This window comes from Neolamprologus multifasciatus, chromosome 10 (assembly GCF_963576455.1).
Source record: "Neolamprologus multifasciatus chromosome 10, fNeoMul1.2, whole genome shotgun sequence".
Lineage (NCBI taxonomy): Eukaryota > Metazoa > Chordata > Actinopteri > Cichliformes > Cichlidae > Neolamprologus > Neolamprologus multifasciatus.
In genome coordinates this window covers 5,887,543-5,903,354 of record NC_140448.1, presented here as the reverse complement: position 1 = coordinate 5,903,354, position 15,812 = coordinate 5,887,543, and the positions used below count along the sequence as shown (strand labels likewise).

General features: G+C 42.3%; 4 protein-coding genes across 14 annotated transcripts in view; 2 read left to right on the top strand and 2 right to left on the bottom strand.

The window, feature by feature from the left end:
• The window catches only part of cltca (clathrin, heavy chain a (Hc)), a 35,327-nt gene extending 31,760 nt beyond the window's left edge, over window positions 1-3,567 (top strand). Inside the window, exons 27-30 of one of the 2 annotated variants that reach the window (XM_085173982.1) lie at window positions 35-205; window positions 292-517; window positions 1,978-2,049; window positions 2,307-3,567. In XM_085173982.1, coding sequence (XP_085030108.1) covers window positions 35-205; window positions 292-517; window positions 1,978-2,049; window positions 2,307-2,440 — 603 coding nt within the window. In that variant the 3' untranslated portion in view covers window positions 2,441-3,567. Of the gene's footprint in view, window positions 1-34; window positions 206-291; window positions 518-1,973; window positions 2,050-2,306 lie in introns of both variants that reach the window. The other variant, XM_085173981.1, reaches the window with a different exon arrangement.
• nherf4b (NHERF family PDZ scaffold protein 4b) overlaps window positions 1-15,812 on the bottom strand; it is a 350,895-nt gene that overhangs the window by 51,247 nt on the left and 283,836 nt on the right. The gene's annotated exons all lie outside the window — the stretch shown is intronic.
• On the bottom strand, window positions 4,500-6,506 carry ptrh2 (peptidyl-tRNA hydrolase 2). Of its 2 annotated transcripts, none has more exons than XM_085174035.1 (2): window positions 6,376-6,506; window positions 4,500-6,040 (listed from the first exon to the last, which is right to left on the bottom strand). In XM_085174035.1, the coding sequence occupies exon 2, from the start codon at window positions 6,029-6,031 to the stop codon at window positions 5,522-5,524; it is 510 nt and encodes a 169-aa protein (XP_085030161.1). In that variant the 5' UTR covers window positions 6,032-6,040; window positions 6,376-6,506; the 3' UTR covers window positions 4,500-5,521. The 2 variants fall into 2 exon arrangements, with proteins under 2 accessions (XP_085030161.1, XP_085030162.1); XM_085174036.1 differs by having other exon boundaries at window positions 6,380-6,502.
• Window positions 12,470-15,812, top strand: part of LOC146509441 (vacuole membrane protein 1-like) — a 56,537-nt gene continuing 53,194 nt past the window's right edge. For 5 of the 9 annotated variants that reach the window (XR_014876364.1, XM_085174018.1, XM_085174019.1 and 2 more), the window contains exons 1-2: window positions 12,721-14,250; window positions 14,491-14,632. Coding sequence is in view for 8 of the 9 variants with exons in the window: in XM_085174018.1 (XP_085030144.1) it covers window positions 13,998-14,250; window positions 14,491-14,632 (395 nt within the window). In the remaining variant the exon portion in view is untranslated. The other 4 variants (XM_085174022.1, XM_085174021.1, XM_085174020.1 and 1 more) reach the window with 4 other exon arrangements.

Sequence of the window (15,812 nt, the reverse complement as noted above, 5' to 3'; positions counted from 1 at the left end):
CACCTCACTCTTTTTTTCTGCGTACTCCTGCCAGGCGCTGAGAACATCAATAGATGCCTACGATAACTTTGACAACATCTCGCTGGCCCAGCGCTTGGAGAAGCACGAGCTGATTGAGTTCAGGAGAATCGCTGCCTACCTGTTTAAGGGCAACAACCGCTGGAAACAGAGCGTGGAGCTCTGCAAGAAGGACAAGCTTTATAAGGTGCCCCTTCTGTTTGAGTGCTCGGGTTAAGGTAAGCAGGTGTGCTGCACTGGTCCTGACCCTGTGTGCTGCCTCTCGCTCTGCAGGATGCCATGCAGTATGCTTCAGAATCCAAAGACACAGAGCTGGCAGAGGAGCTGCTGTCCTGGTTCCTGCAGGAGAACAAGAAGGAGTGTTTTGCCGCCTGCCTGTTCACTTGCTACGATCTGCTACGACCTGACGTGGTGCTGGAGACCTCCTGGAGGAACAACATCATGGACTTTTCTATGCCGTACTTCATTCAGGTCATGAGGGAGTACCTCAGCAAGGTGAGTCGGCTCCTCTCAGGTTTCCTGTTAGATGGTTGCTCAAAAGATCACGTTGGCACACGAGGAATCAGTGAAATAAAACTTGCACAATTTTGTCTGATTACTTTGCATCTCCAGCCGCCTCTGCCAGTTTGTTTTAAACGTTCATCTCCTGTGCTGCTCCTCTTCTCTTTCAGGTCGATGCAGTTAAGGAACAGGTGAAAGTTTAAAGCTCTGTGTTTGATCAGCATTCAGTGTAGGAGACTGCAGCCTGGAGTGTGCATGTTTCAGCTGTAATGCTCACTCACTCAGAAACTGATCAGTCGGTCAACCTGGTTTTGTAATTGTTGGGCAACTATTCATATAGGATGTAATACAAAATGCTTAAACTTGGTATAACCGTAGCATGTAAGTTTTATTATTTAGTAAGTTGTTCAGTGGCGTCGACGCAGTGATTTGAAGCTTTCCTGTGAAGCTGGGCGCATCAACAATTATAAAAAATGATATACTGCATATCTGAAGTGCATTTACCTCCAGCTGTGTAACACTGTTGCATCCTGATGCATGTGTGTTAACCAAAAACAAAGTCTTGCTCATACATACCTGCAGGCTGTTGGTTTGCCCGGCTTCATGCACAAGGCTTTGAACGATAGGAAGCACCTGAAGTAACCTGGCTCCGCCTCTAAGCTGCGTCTTACTGCTGCAGCAGCGTGACACATACAGCATGGGACACTCGGCAGCTTTGTCTCACTGCATTTAATTAAAGGGCTGCTGTTTGTTACACTGCATGGACAAACTGAATGTGCACACGGGGTGTGGAAGCAAACTGCTGAGCCTTTATTACTGTTTTAGAAACAACATGCTTCCAGCTGCTGCTGCTTTCCCCTTTCACCTTAGAAGTCCATTCTGCATATTGCTGCTAGCAGTTACCTGACTCACTGCGCAAAAAGGTTCCTCCTGCTCTCACTTGTATTCATGTCTGGTGCTGGTTGACAGGAACCTCTGTGAGGCAGAAGCAGGGAAAAATTGGACCATCATAGCAACCGTAGTCTCAGCATTTATGCCCAAAACAGATGTTAAAGCAACAACAGCTGTTTCCGACTGCAGAAGCGTTACTGATCGTTCACACGTTTCATTAGTTGACTATTAAGAAATAAAGGGCGACTGCTTTTGCTACTAAACGTAACTGAGGATGTCATAAATGGTTGTATTTTTAAAATCATGCAAACTTTGGCGCTTTATTAACGTTTTTATTGCAGTTAGAAGTTCAGTTGCCTCTGTGGGGTCATGTGATCCCACGTTGACACGTATCGTTGAGCTCGGCGCTCTGAGGGCTCGCACCATCTGCTGCAAGAGTCTGTTATTGTTGCTTAGAGATCGTGTGTTGACCCCGAGTTTTTTTTCCTAACCTTGAACCATGTAAGTTTCATTTTTAAGGGTTTCAGCGTTTTGCTAAATGTATTCATGTATTCTGTTTGCAGGTAGATAAACTTGAAACCTCAGAGTCTCTAAGGAAAGAGGAGGAGCAGGCAACAGAGACGCAACCCATCGTCTACGGTAACATCAACGTCCACTTATCGTGATCAGTATCCAGGAACGCTTTGCTTTCTCGTCTTTCACTTTGTGCTCCAGGGTCTTCTGTAGTCACTCAGTTTAATCACCGTGACTTCTTTAAGTCATCAAAGGTCCTGAAAACCTGGCTTTAACTTCTTCTTATACTTCTGACGACATAAAAACAAACCAACTTCCAGTCTAAGCTTTTAAATCAGAAAACCAAAACAAATGTGTGAACTGTTTCCTCTGTCGGCTCGCAGGAACACCCCAGCTGATGCTGACAGCAGGCCCAAGCGTCCCTGTGGCCCCTCAGCAAGCGTATGGCTACGGCTACCAGGCGCCCGCAGGATACGGTCAACCAGCAGCTCAGCCAGGCTTCGGCTACGGCATGTAAAGACCCCGGCTCCTTATCTCCACTTACAGGGTGGAGCTTCCATCCATCCATCCCCCACAGTCCTTCACCACACCATTACCCTCTCGCTCTGCCTTCATCGGGGAGAGGAGAACAGCAACAAACTCGTCTTCATCTTTCTCTTGTTTTTTAAACTTTTCTTTATCCCCTTAAACTGCCATGAAGGACTCAGTTTTATTTCTGTTGTCAAACGAAAGGTTTGAATCACAAAGATTTAATTTCCTCACATTCCGTATTGACTACATTAATTTTTCTTATGTTTATTTTATTTGAATGGGAAATGGTTTATGTACAATGGGAGGGTTGGTTTGTGGGAAGAGCTGGTCTTCTCCAAAAGAAAAAAGAAAACCACACAAACACACAAAGGTCTGTTGTGAAGCATCTGGTTTGCACTCTGTAGTGAGAAGAAATTAATGTAGAACCTCTTCCTTTTGATGTGCGTGAGCAGCTTCTTCTTTCAGACTGTAAAATGCATTTAATTATTGTATATTCAGACACATGGCCGCTGCTTCCGTCCCCACAATCCTGAAACACTACGTCGTCCCATTAATGCCCCAAACTCAAACTTCAGGGCTGGTTTGATGAAGAAAATCCCAGAAGAGTATTTTACGTACAATTTCCAGGAAAGTTTGGTTCTTTCCAGCAAAGCCTATGCAGAAAACATTTACTTCCAGATGACGCGTCTATGTGCTTTACACACGGCTTTAATGTGGGACGATTCCAGCTTAGGAGGGGCTGCAGACCCGTTTGTGCTCGACTAACACCCCCCCCCCCCCTCCCTTTCTGCTGTGGTTTGTTTCTGCAGGAGAGATTTTTCAAACTTTATTCTCCTGTTTGATTAGATCGAATGTTATTAAGTTGAACTCCTCTAAATCAGAAACAATATCACAACACTTGTGGGATTGTGAAGGTTTTTTTTAAGGCTTGTGTGTGTATACAGGAAATCAATCATTAACTCCTTTGAACTTATATTCTTATCTCAATTACCTTAGATTTAAATTGTGCACTTAAGATACTTGATTGTGCATAATCAGGATCATAATGAATGAAACAGCGGTTTTGTTTTCCACTTAAAAAATAAAATAAAGGCTTCTTGTTTGTCAAGAAAAGTGTGACCGTGTCTTGCATGTGCTGTAACGAACTCTCACAGTTCTGATGGGGCTGAGAACAGAGTGATATATATATATATATATTTTTTTTTTTTTTTTTGTCTCTACTACAACAGTAATCTGAAGTCCCAAACTTGATGCAGGTGCAGGACTAAACCTTTGAAGAGAGGAAATGTGTAGGAACAAAGCTGGCACGCATTACTGGACGACCCTGAATGTTCTTCTTTGTTTTGAGACATTTCGTTTTCTTCTGGCTAACAAGCGCTTGTGTGCGTGCTCGGTTTGTACTGCTATAAATGTTCAATATTCCACCCAGCTGCGAATATTTTGTCATGTTTTGCCTCTAGGGGGTGCTATAGTAAAATAAAGCTCTATACAAGTCATTACAGCTATTATACACTAAAACCGGCACTGCTTAAAAAATACTAAGGGACCACTTAAATTACAAATCAGCTCCCGATTAATAACATTCAATTTGAATCCTGTGCTGTCATCAGATGCACAAATAGCTGTTCCACAGGTTTTAATTGGATTCATGTCAGAGGAGCGCTCTGTCCGCGAGGCCGAGCTTTGTCCACACCAGCAGGATCCCACTGCACCATCTAAAGGTCTGGCAGGTGGTCTGAGAGGTACGTGCCTGTAGCCAACAGCAGTCAGGGTACCGCTGACCAGCAAGTCTGGTCTGTTGGGCCATCCAAGGATAAACCTCTCCAGACCATCAATGACCTTCTGCCATGTTGGATATTATTGCTGCTGGCAGAACCGTTCACCATGAAATCTCCAGACTGTTACAGGTGTTCAGTGTGAACCTGCAGTCATCTGTAAAGTGGAGGACCTGTTATCAGGTGAACGCCAGACGCACCGGGCTGTGAGGTCATCCCACGCTATGTCAGGATGTCACGCAATGAGTGTGTCCAGCAGTTCAGTCAGAAACGTGCACAAGTAGGCTGCTGAAGGGGATTTTGTGGAGCTCTGCAGCTCTGACCTCGATGTAGTGCGATGATAAAGTGTCACCTTCATTTTTTACAGTGTAGAAACATTATGATTAAAACAATGATGTGAATGTCTTTTCCCCAAGGTCAGGCAAAGAGTCGCGGTGCTCAGACGAGATGACTGCACTTACGTTAGACTACCTAATAATGTGGCAGCAGATGTTACTGTGTGTTTCATAAAAGTGGGCAGGCAGACGCAAAACGTTATCAGGGCTGGAATTTTTAAATACGTAGCACAACAGTGAAACATTGGTTGTATTTAAACACGTGGCTCTGATCTGTAGCCTTAAATTCAGTTACATGAATGTATCCAACTGTCTTTATTTATTTGGCACTTTTCTAAACTCACATTTCAAGTGTTTCACACTGAAACGGCTTCATACGAAGCAGATTTTAATACAGCAGCGTTACGAACACTAATAACGTGACATCATCTCCTTACTAGTTAGTGCATCTTTCTTTACCTTCTAGAGAATTTGACCAGCTCATGATGACTGACGTGGAGACAAAAATAAGCTGGTGATTTGCTGAACTGCTGTTCTGTAAAACCTCCACCTCTGCTGTGTAACTGTGGCTTTTATCAGCAGCACCCCATGAATTAGTTTTCTAGTTACACATGTAAAAAATCATTTGCGACCACACAAATTTAAAAAAAACACCAAAACATTATTTTATAGGAAAAAATAAATGCCATTGAGTCTCAGCACATTTGTGATGTTACATTCATTTAAGCTGCTCTGCTGCTTCAGTGCAACATCACAGTGTGAGTGCCTACAAATCAATCTTCTCATTAGCAGTACATAACTTGGACAAAGGTTATTAAATCATCATGTTTCTGAGCGTCCCGTTGATGTGAAGAACTGCTCTGAGTCACTGAGCTATCACAGTAAAAGTACAAATCTGTCATTACTGAACGAAGCCCTGTAATAAAACTCCTGGTAGCTCAGCTGAGAGCTGGATCTCTAGTAGAGCTTCAAGTCTCCGGTGACACTGTCGATCAGATCGGCCAGGCCCGGGCCAATGCCCAACACGGTGCGTGAGCCCGGTGCGATCTGTGTCCTTCCTGCATCCTGGATCAAGCTAACGGGAAGTCCCACTTCCTTGGCACGGCCTAGCAGATCAATCAGGGTGTCCTCATCAGGCGCCTTCACCACCACTTTGGGCTGGCCGCAGTATTCCCACTGTCTGAGCAGCTCCGGGTTCCTGCGTTGGACCTGCTTGTAAGCCGACACAGCAGCATGGGAACACTGGGCAGCAACTTTCCCTTTGCCCATCTTTAGGTCGTTCCTGACCACCAGAATCATTTTGAACTCGCCTCCTTCTCCCATCACACTTGCTTCTCCAGAGCCATTCCCTTTCAACAGACTTTTGGATGTTGCGCCAAAGCGGGCCCCGAGGCGCCAACCAAGAAGGAGCCCACAACTGAGGCCAGCTGCTACACCCAAGACCAACGGGCCATACGACAAGTCCATACTTTAAACCTGGAAAAATCAGAAACAGGTTAGGGCTACACACACACACAAACAGGAAATACACTGTGTAACTGCTCCAGAGGAGGTCTCTGAATAAATAAGTCTTCCCATCTTAACATAAAAAATGTCCATATTCAAATTTCCATTTTGCGCTGTAATTCGGGAACTTTGCTTCAAAGCGGGTTTTTCTGTCTCACTGGTTCACGTGCTGTTTACGTGCTGTTCACGTGCTACACTCGCTAACTCCTGGTTACAAACACGTTTGAAAAGCAGGACTTCAGAATGACAAACAGACGGCAGAAGAAAGGAGGAAACAGCAGGATCACACCGGTCACATTTCATACCTACTGCTCGGCAAGAAGAAGCGTCTTCTGCCTCACTTCCCGTCGCTTGGTGATGACGTCACACAACAGCTGTTTCGTCTTTGTTAACGATGCTCCGAATTTGGATGAAATGTACCAGCTTTATCCATCGTAATCTATTTTAAACTATACTCTGTACCTATTCAATCTCTTTGATATATTTCATTTATTAGTATTTTTTATTAAAATTATTATTTTAACTATCCAAACATTTCTCCAAGTATTTCTTATCTAGTCTGAAGTAAACTTGTGCTTTTTCTTTAATCAATAACCGAAAAAATTACGAAAACCAATTTTTAAAAAAAAACATACTCCGACATGTTCTTCAGAAACACATCCGCTGACGTCGTTGAGCCAACAGGAAGCGGTTTTGTTTGCACAGGTTTTTTGTTTTTGTTTTGTTTTTTTAATTTATTGAACAATTGAAAATACAAACGCTCAAAGAGGATAACAGTGATAACAATACAAATGACAGCGAACAGTACAAAAGTACAAGAAATATAAAATTAGAGGAATTATGAATAATAGATGTTGGAGCTATTTGTTCTTATTTTTTATTATTTTGAAATTAGTTAAAGTTTGTTTTTAGTTTACATATATTTTGGGATTTATTTACAAGTTTATTTGTTGGTTAATATTTTGTTTCAATGTTTGTTTGATGTTACTTTGTTAAATTTGTCAGTAAGAGCTGTAGGGCCATTTTTCTTTCTATAAATAAAGAGACTGGTATAGGACCAGCATGCACTGGGGTGGGCCTATGGGTTGTTTTTTTTTTTACCAGAGCAGGAGAAGCAGCAGGAAGTAACAAAAATGGATCTTGTTATTGCCAAACTGGATAAAATAAACCATAAAAACGCAACTTTCAAGTTTGGACAGTGGACTTATTTTGCCTGCGTACAAAATAATATCTCAGTGCAGCAGTGGCTTGTGGACTTTTAATTGTGGGATGTTTGGTTTGTCAAACAAAAGGAATTGCCACTACAATAGAAAAAAATACAATTTAAAAACAAAACAGAAAAGATTCATATGGCAGGCATTTAAATTTTGCGTAAAGGAGAGCAATGAAAAGATAAAATAAGTCAAAATTTAGAGTAGCAGGAGACAGGCAATACCCTGATAAATATTTTTGGCATATTTGCTCTTAGTCTTTTTAAGCAAAGAAAAAAATAACTTTAAATCATTAATAAAACAAAGAAGGCTTCGAGTTCCTCGATTTAGCACAATGGATATGATATTTACCCATGATGATGTTAATAATGTCTGAGACACCCAAAGCTAGATGATCCATACAAAAAATAATATGACAGATGGTCAATTGGTTCAGGATTCAAAGTGTTTATCGTCATGTGTACAGAAGAAATAGCATTTCTCTGTGTAATGAAATTCGTCCTCTGCTGTCCAAACACAAATGCCAAGTTAGGTTGAAGGAACAAGATAAATAAAGATAAAAATAATGAAAGATAAATAAATAAGTACAAAATAAGTAAGTGAAGACAAGTGAGGTATGCAGATGTTGATGGATGTACAGGAGGAGGAGCTTAATGTGCAAAAATCCAATTTGTTATGTCATCACCAAAAACATTGTGTGATAGTTTGCACAGGTCTTTGATGCAATGACGCCACATAGATGAGGGAGGAAGCACACTATGAAACACACCCATCTGAAGGGTGTGTCACAGATAATACTTTGTAAATATTGATATTTTATTAAAGACTGAAATCACCAAATGTTCTCATGTGTTCCTCAGAAATAACGTCTTATTTCAGCTGAAGCAGATATAAATGCTTCAGTCTAAAGCCTCGTTAGTTATTAGCCTCGTTAGTTCAAATCAGTATTGTGAAAGCTAGCATGGAACAAATACATGACAATATAAATATGGAAGAGTTTCCTAACATGGTTTGAATGGTGGAGAGTTGGGATGTTATTAAGGAGAGAGGCTCTTCTTCTTTTTATAGTTGCTCCCATTATGGGCCACCACAGTAGATCCTTTGCCTCTATCTCACCCTATCCCTCCAACCGTCTTACACCAACCCTCTGCATGTCCTCCTCCACCTCATCCATGAGCTTTCTCTGTGGTCTTCCTCTTTCTGCCTGCCTGGCAGCTCCATCTTCAACATCCTTTGCATCAAATAAATTTCCTTCCTGTTGTCGCCAAGTGGAATCCAGCGGTTTTCAGTGTTTGGAGTAACACTCGAGGGTCATCTTATTGTTGGTTTTTTTTGTTTTCTGTGTTCGCCGTATCATCGTAGGGTCTTTACATTACAATTAGGGATGCAACGATACCAATTTTTTCAAACCGATACGATACCGATACTTGGATCTGAGTACTTGCTGATACAGAGTACAAAAACCGATACTTCTACCACACACACACACACACACACACACACACACAAATACAATGAATTGGAAGACAGGTTTTATTTTATTCTCTGCCGATAAAAAATAAAATCTTAATAAAAATGACCACAAAAAAAATTTCAAGTGAAAAATAAGCACTTCTGTTAAATTATTGCAGAGTCTCCACATTGTAATTTAACAAAATATCACTGAACTATTGGCACTGTCTCGAGCTTTCAGAATAATAAATAAACACTTCTGTTTGGAATAAAATAAATACAAATTAGGTTTGAGAATAAAATTAACTTTTAAATTATTGCAGAGTGTCCATATTGTAAACAAACAAACAAAATAACGAAAGTATTTGGCATTGACGAACTCCTCATCTGCCCGTGGATCATCAGTCCACTGTGCCGTTAAACCAAGGACTGACATCGCGCACACACTGCTTGTCTTTACCTCTTCAGAAAGTTTTGGCACCATTATCTCCCTGATTTTCCACGACCGGCATTGGCTGGTCATCCAGAGCAATAAAATGAGTCAGAGCCTCTGTTATTTTAACTGCCTGTGGATTTTCTCTTGACATTTTTCATCGCTTTTCCAAAACCTGAGTTAAAGTTGGCTGTTCCACACTGCTGACATTTTGTTTAGCCTAGCTACATCAGCCTCCAGTTTCTCTTTTTTATCTGGAGCTGCCAGTCTCACTCGCCTAACCCTGTGCCTGTTTAGCGCGGGATGTCCCCCTAGTGGCCAATCTAAAAAACTACAACAGAAATGACAAGCCACCCTCTGATTAATGAAATAAGTTGGTATCGGTTCATGGTATCGGTTAACTTTTACGAGTATGAGTACACACACATTTTACAGTATCGGCACCGATACCCGATACCAGTATCGGTATCGGTGCATCCCTAATTACAATATAAATCGCCTGGAGGAAACAGTTTTGTGACGTGGTGCCATATCAATAAAACTGAATTGAATTGAACTGAAAATCAAACTGATTAACAAAATGAAAGGAAACAAAAAAATTACAGACATTACTCAAAGTATGAAAGTGCCATTTAAAAATCATTCAAACATCATGTAATGGAGAAAACACAGCCGGGGAGCCTCCTCGATCAGGATCTCAGTGCTGCGTTCAGGCTCAGGTTCAACATACTTTTACAAAATAAATAAATGAAACCTTCAAAGTCTAAGTTTTCCAATTATTTACTCTTTTATTTAACTTGAAAGCAACGACACAGCGCTGCACAGAGCCACAGATGAGAGAGCCGCGTTACTGCTGATGTTAATGCTACTGCGTTAGGTGGAGACTCATATGAATTCAGTTAGCTGTTAACAAACAGGATGGACGCTGTGCTGTACAGTCGGATTCCTGCAGGTCGGAGGCGGAGGTCACCAAAACGAGCACACTGAGGAGGAAGCCTCCTAACTTTACTCCTTCCCACACGACCTTGACACAGTTACACCACCAACTAAGCATAAACACATAATACTCAGCAAAGGGACCTGTTTTAGTGTGATGTGCAGTTAAGTACCTCATCTTTGTCTTTTCATTTTTTTGCCCGAATGTTGTGATGTTGTATCTTATTTGTGGCATCTGTGCAAAGACAAACGCACAAAATCAGCAGCTTGTGGCGACACGTGTTATGGTTGCTCAGGAATGTCTCGTTATGAAATAGTCCCAGTCATGACCCACAGATATGAGATGTTAATTCATTACCGTTAAAATGTGAGTTTTATTGCAAAACTAAGGACTGTAAAGCCCTCTGTTTCCAAACAGTCATTAAAGTGGACTCACCCAACCACAGGGAAGCACTTCCCAAAGAGTGGATGGCGAGGAAGAGCTCGCGGTGAAGCTGCTTTTAAATAAATTTCCCATAAAGATGCTAAACAATGATGCTGTGCTGTGTTTACCACAGTTTGTGTTTCTCCTAGACTCCTCTTGGATTTGCAGTGCAGCTCTGTGAACGTGAAGGACGGACAGATGTGAGAAAAGTCAGATTAATATAGAAACTGAGATTTGCTCATCACAGACTGGAGCGTGCTGCGAGTAGTTTCAGCTGCTCCTATAACTCTCGTTGCTCCTTTCTTAGATCCTGCAGACAAAAGATGAAACGTTTGAGCGCAGTCGGCAAACTTTATTCATATTTAAGTCTCTGACTGACTTCAAAAAGACTCGTAGCAGACATGACACCCGAAAGATGATGAAGCTTCAGTGTTTCTTCATCCTTACTATGTAAGACTATCTCCTCCAGTTTGTGGTGCAGGACACAGAAAATCTTTGCTACAGCTATCAATGTGCTATTTGGTCAAAGAAGCAGTTTGAAACAAAAATGACCTTCAGTTTCTGCACAGCTGACCTCATTTCTGACCTTTCCCCCTGAGATAATACAGGTCATTACGACTCCAGCCATTAGAGGCAAAATGTGGTGTTAAATCGTTACAAGTATACTTGGAGACCCAGACGTCACCTCAGCAGGCAGATGTTCATTTTTGTGCCTCAGCTGCTGATTCTCTGCCTCCAATCAGGACATGAAATCAACACCAGTGATTTGCTTTTGACATCAGTGAAATCTGCGACGTTAACAGTGGCAGCTGGTCGCAGGGTCGTGACCAGGCCTGAACTCTGAGATGAAACAGCGTTTGTCCCGATGTCTTCTACAGGTTCAAATGTCATTTAACAAACAAACATGTCTCTGCTTTCCCACGGAGAGCTAATCAAACCGCTACATTCCACTTTCTAAGTGACATTAACTGCCGCACAGCGAATACAGACATCATTATCCTGGGACTTTCCCAACCGTGACCCCTATAAGCCCAGTGAGGTTTTTAAACTTCAAGGTAACACTGCCCCCTATTGGACAAAACAGCTCGTTTCTGTTACAAGCAGCTGTACATGATCTGACAGTAATCAGATTACAACCCGTCCGCTTGCCCACATCACTGAAATCAGACTGCAAGCTGAGACGTGACAGCGTTGTGTTACGAAGGATTGTGTAACTATAAGCCTTTCATCTGGCTCGTCGATGAGCGCTAAGGAGCAAAATATCACAGGCTGATATTTCCCATCAGACCTTTTTTAAAACAAACAATATTTCATCTCAAAGATTGTGATTTAAACACAAAGACAAATAAAGAACACACACATATGTTTGATCGGAGGTCTACGTGTACAAATAAAATCTTTTTTATTTCTGTGGAAAAACTTTTCATTTGAAACTTTTATAATGTTTTTGTGCTTTTTTAAAATATGAACTGAACGACCTCTGACATGAACTGAACTGATTTCAGAGCTACCACGTGCAGGCAGATGCTGAGCAGAGGCTGTACTTCACATGTCGTGCGGTCAGCTGGTAAATGACACCTGCTCTGGAATCTTCCCATCATCCCGCTTTCTTAACAAGATCCCAGGAGACAGTAAAGCCGGACTGTCCGAGCCCTCGCAGAAACACCTTCCACCTGTGGGAGAAGATCGAGCTGCTGGACAACTTCTTTTTTTAACTCTGGCAAATGAGACGAGACAGGAAGTCAAACTGCAGACAGCTGAGGGCTCTACTTATGACCTGAAAACTGCAACGTCCTTAGTTTTGGAGTTGTTTTTTCTCATTTGATGCCGTTCATGCATCCTCCATGTGAAACCTGCAGAGGACTGAGACGTGTTAGAAGTGCGCTCCAGGAAAGTGATCCACTTATTTATAGAGTCTTAATTAGACTGCCTCTCTGGAGGTGTGACCAGGCAAAAGATGAAATCTCTCCCTCTTTCTGTGTTTGTGTGTCTTTCTTCTGTCCCCCCCAAAGAAACCCAGCATCACTGCTCTATCCCTCACTGGCCCCCTTCATCACCACACCCTGCACTCGAGTTATGATGCAATTCGTGGGGACGCGTGCTCTTGCCCTACATTGAACCGGGGCTCCACCGCAGGGTTCGTTTTTTAAAGCTCAGAGCTCCTTGCAGACGAGACTCCAGCTGAACGGTGAGTTTGCTCTGTGCATCCTGCATTTCTAGAACAGACGTTGGTGTCACATTTAAGGCCTTTGTTTTTGTTTTGCACTCAGCTCATAACCCGTCTCCAGTGTGCTGCTCTCATTTGTGTTTAACAAAAGTGTGAATCGATTACGCCGTATTGGATTTCTCATCTGGAAGTGTGTGCGCTCTGTCTTGAATTTCTCATTGTGCCTCGCAGTTACTCAACAGGTCTGAGTTGTTTTGGTAGAAGCGATTGCGCAATCAGGCACTGGAGCTGCGCCGCTGAGCCTCACACAAGCAGAAGTGTCGTTATGAAACTGTTCACTGCGTGCTGGCTGTGACGCACAGTTTGCAGTTTAACTCCTGAACAAAATAGCTGTTCTGCAGAATAAAGCACACATCTGTGGCAGCAGAAGTTCATGTTTGCACAAACAGACCGGTTTGGCACCGATTTCTATTGTCGGGATTGTTCACAGGATATGATGCATGGTTCTTGGACAAAGCTCTGTTTTCATGTGCAAACGAGCAAATGACTTGTTGTAGCATTGAGTGAGCACATGTCCTGAAGGTTTGCAATCTGCCACTGAGTCTATGTGCAGTTCTTTATGCATAAGAAGAACATCATTTTTTGGTGTGCAACATCTCAGTAGCACAAAACAGCCTGCAAACTATTCACAGCTGCCAGTGTTTTCATTGAAACATGCTGAACATACATTTGTGTTCATGTCCTTGAACCTTCAGCAAGCACTGAACTGAAGTACTTCACATTCATCTGGGATGCATGTGCTGTGCAATTTTATTTTGCAGATTTTAAACAGCCAGAGGTGCACAGCGAGGGCACAGAGAGAGGGATTAAGCTCTGAGAGTATGTGTGTGTCTGCAAGAGGAACTGGCAATTCCAGCAGATGGTGAGCTGCACACCTCAGCGTCAGAGTCCCCGTCTTGATGCTCACGGATTCCTGAGAGACACGAGGCTCTGTAGTGACACACTTACATGCTGCGTGGATCTCCTGTGAACAAACGAAGGGAGGAAGCATAAAGCATAACACCGTCTTACACCGTTAAATCTATTATTTAAACATACTGAAGATGGGAACAGTTTTTGATTACTGGGAGAAACTTCTCAAAAGTTGTCCGCAGAGAAAAACGAACAGGATTTGCATGCGCTCCCAGTATCAGCGCTAATTAAAGTACTTATTAGGTCGTGCACAGGCCTGACTGGGGTACTGGCGCTCTGCAGGATGCAGGAGTAGCAGAAACAGCAGCTGTTTACCTCGTGTGCAAGTGTGTATGGAGACGTGCTTGAGAGTGGAAAATATTCGGGGGTTCTCCATGTTATTGAAAGCGACTCTGTGTTTGTTTGGGACCAGTAGCGCTTTCAGATCTGGCGAGCAGATCAGCATGCGTGACGCTGCGCTCAAGCGCCGTCTCTTGTCTCAGCAGGACGTCTTCCAGATGAATGAGATGGCAAAGCGTGGGGCCGAAGGTGAACTAGTTCAGAGGCGACTGGGTGTAAAGGAGCAGCAAAATGGGGAGCTGGGAGGTAAAGTCTGAAAATGCTTAATGATACTATAGTATATATATATATACTATACAGTATATATATATATATATATATATATATATATATATATATATATATATATATATATATATATACTGTATAGTATATATATATATATATATATATACTATACAGTATATATATATATATATATACTATACAGTATATAAATGGTTTTGCTGTGACCCACATTTGTTTGTGTGTGTTCTTGAACAATAGAAGCCTCGGGGCTCCCTGCGGATGGCGGGAGACAGACGGACTCGGAGGAGCGCGACGCCCTCGTGTTATGGAAGAAACCTCTGCTCACGCTTCACTACTTCACTCTGGAACTGCTGATCACCCTTAAAGGCTGGACGTGGAGGTGAGAAACACTGTTTCTGATCTGTTTCTGCCTGTGGCATCATGAGCGAGCGCTCTCAGTCAATAAGAGCTTTAACATTAATGATAATGTTAAAACAGGCAATGTGGTAACAGGAGACTTTTGGTGAGTTAGTAAGATACGATGCACAAACTGCTTCAGTATAGCTTCTTTGCATCTGCTCAGCTGTTAATGGCGAATAAAAGGAAAAACTTGAAACATTTATGTCCTGTGAGTTTGTAATCAGCACATAGATTTGTCATATTTAAGCTGTAGTTTTTTCAGTATTATTTATAGTGACAGTTGCTGCTTTCATTGCACAAAAAGAGGAAGAGGCAGCACTATGCAGTCCTCACTTACACAAGGATATAAACACCACCAGATCAGATGTAACGTTGATTGTCTCAGTACTGTTACCGTTGTTTTATCTTCAGTCGTCAGCACAGTACAACAAAAACACCACAGAATCTGTTTACATATATATATATTTTCACTTTGCACTCCTCTTCCTTCCTACCAAGAAAGTCTTTCCGCCACACACACCGGCATGATCCCACCAACAAAGCAACAACATCAGCTCAGACTCCGTCAGCATTTGTCTTGACAGCATGTTCCCTGTGCTGGAAAACATGTCTTTGTACAACTAATAACAAAGAACCCAGAAGAAGGTCAGAGTGTACTCTCAGGGGGGCCTTTGCGGTTAAGCGTGTCAGGACAACGTGTTTATTTTCTAAAACTACAAGAGGATGTGGCGAGCCGCAAGCACCACGAGCAGCGCTGTGACTGAGAGAAGCTGCACACATGCAAACACATTAGGGCTTTAGTGCACTCGCATGCAGAGAGGTTTATCCTGGATGTTGTTAAAAGCGGTTTGTAATTTACAACATGTGGGAGTCCTCAAGGCAACAGACTGTCCTGTCTTGTGGCTATGCACTTGTTGTTCTTAATATGTAGGTAGCTTGTGAAACAATGGAGGATTAGGATAGGGGAGGGCATGTGGTGAGAAATCATTACGGTCAAACGAATGGAAATTCTGGTTTTAATAAAAACACATTTGCAGTGTTTTTTTCTATTCTTGGATGTGTGTGATTTCAAAGACAGGGGAGATCCTCAATACTGTCAAGCCCCACCCACCTACGGTTTAAACCTCAAGACAAATTAAATCATGCAAAGATACTCTAAC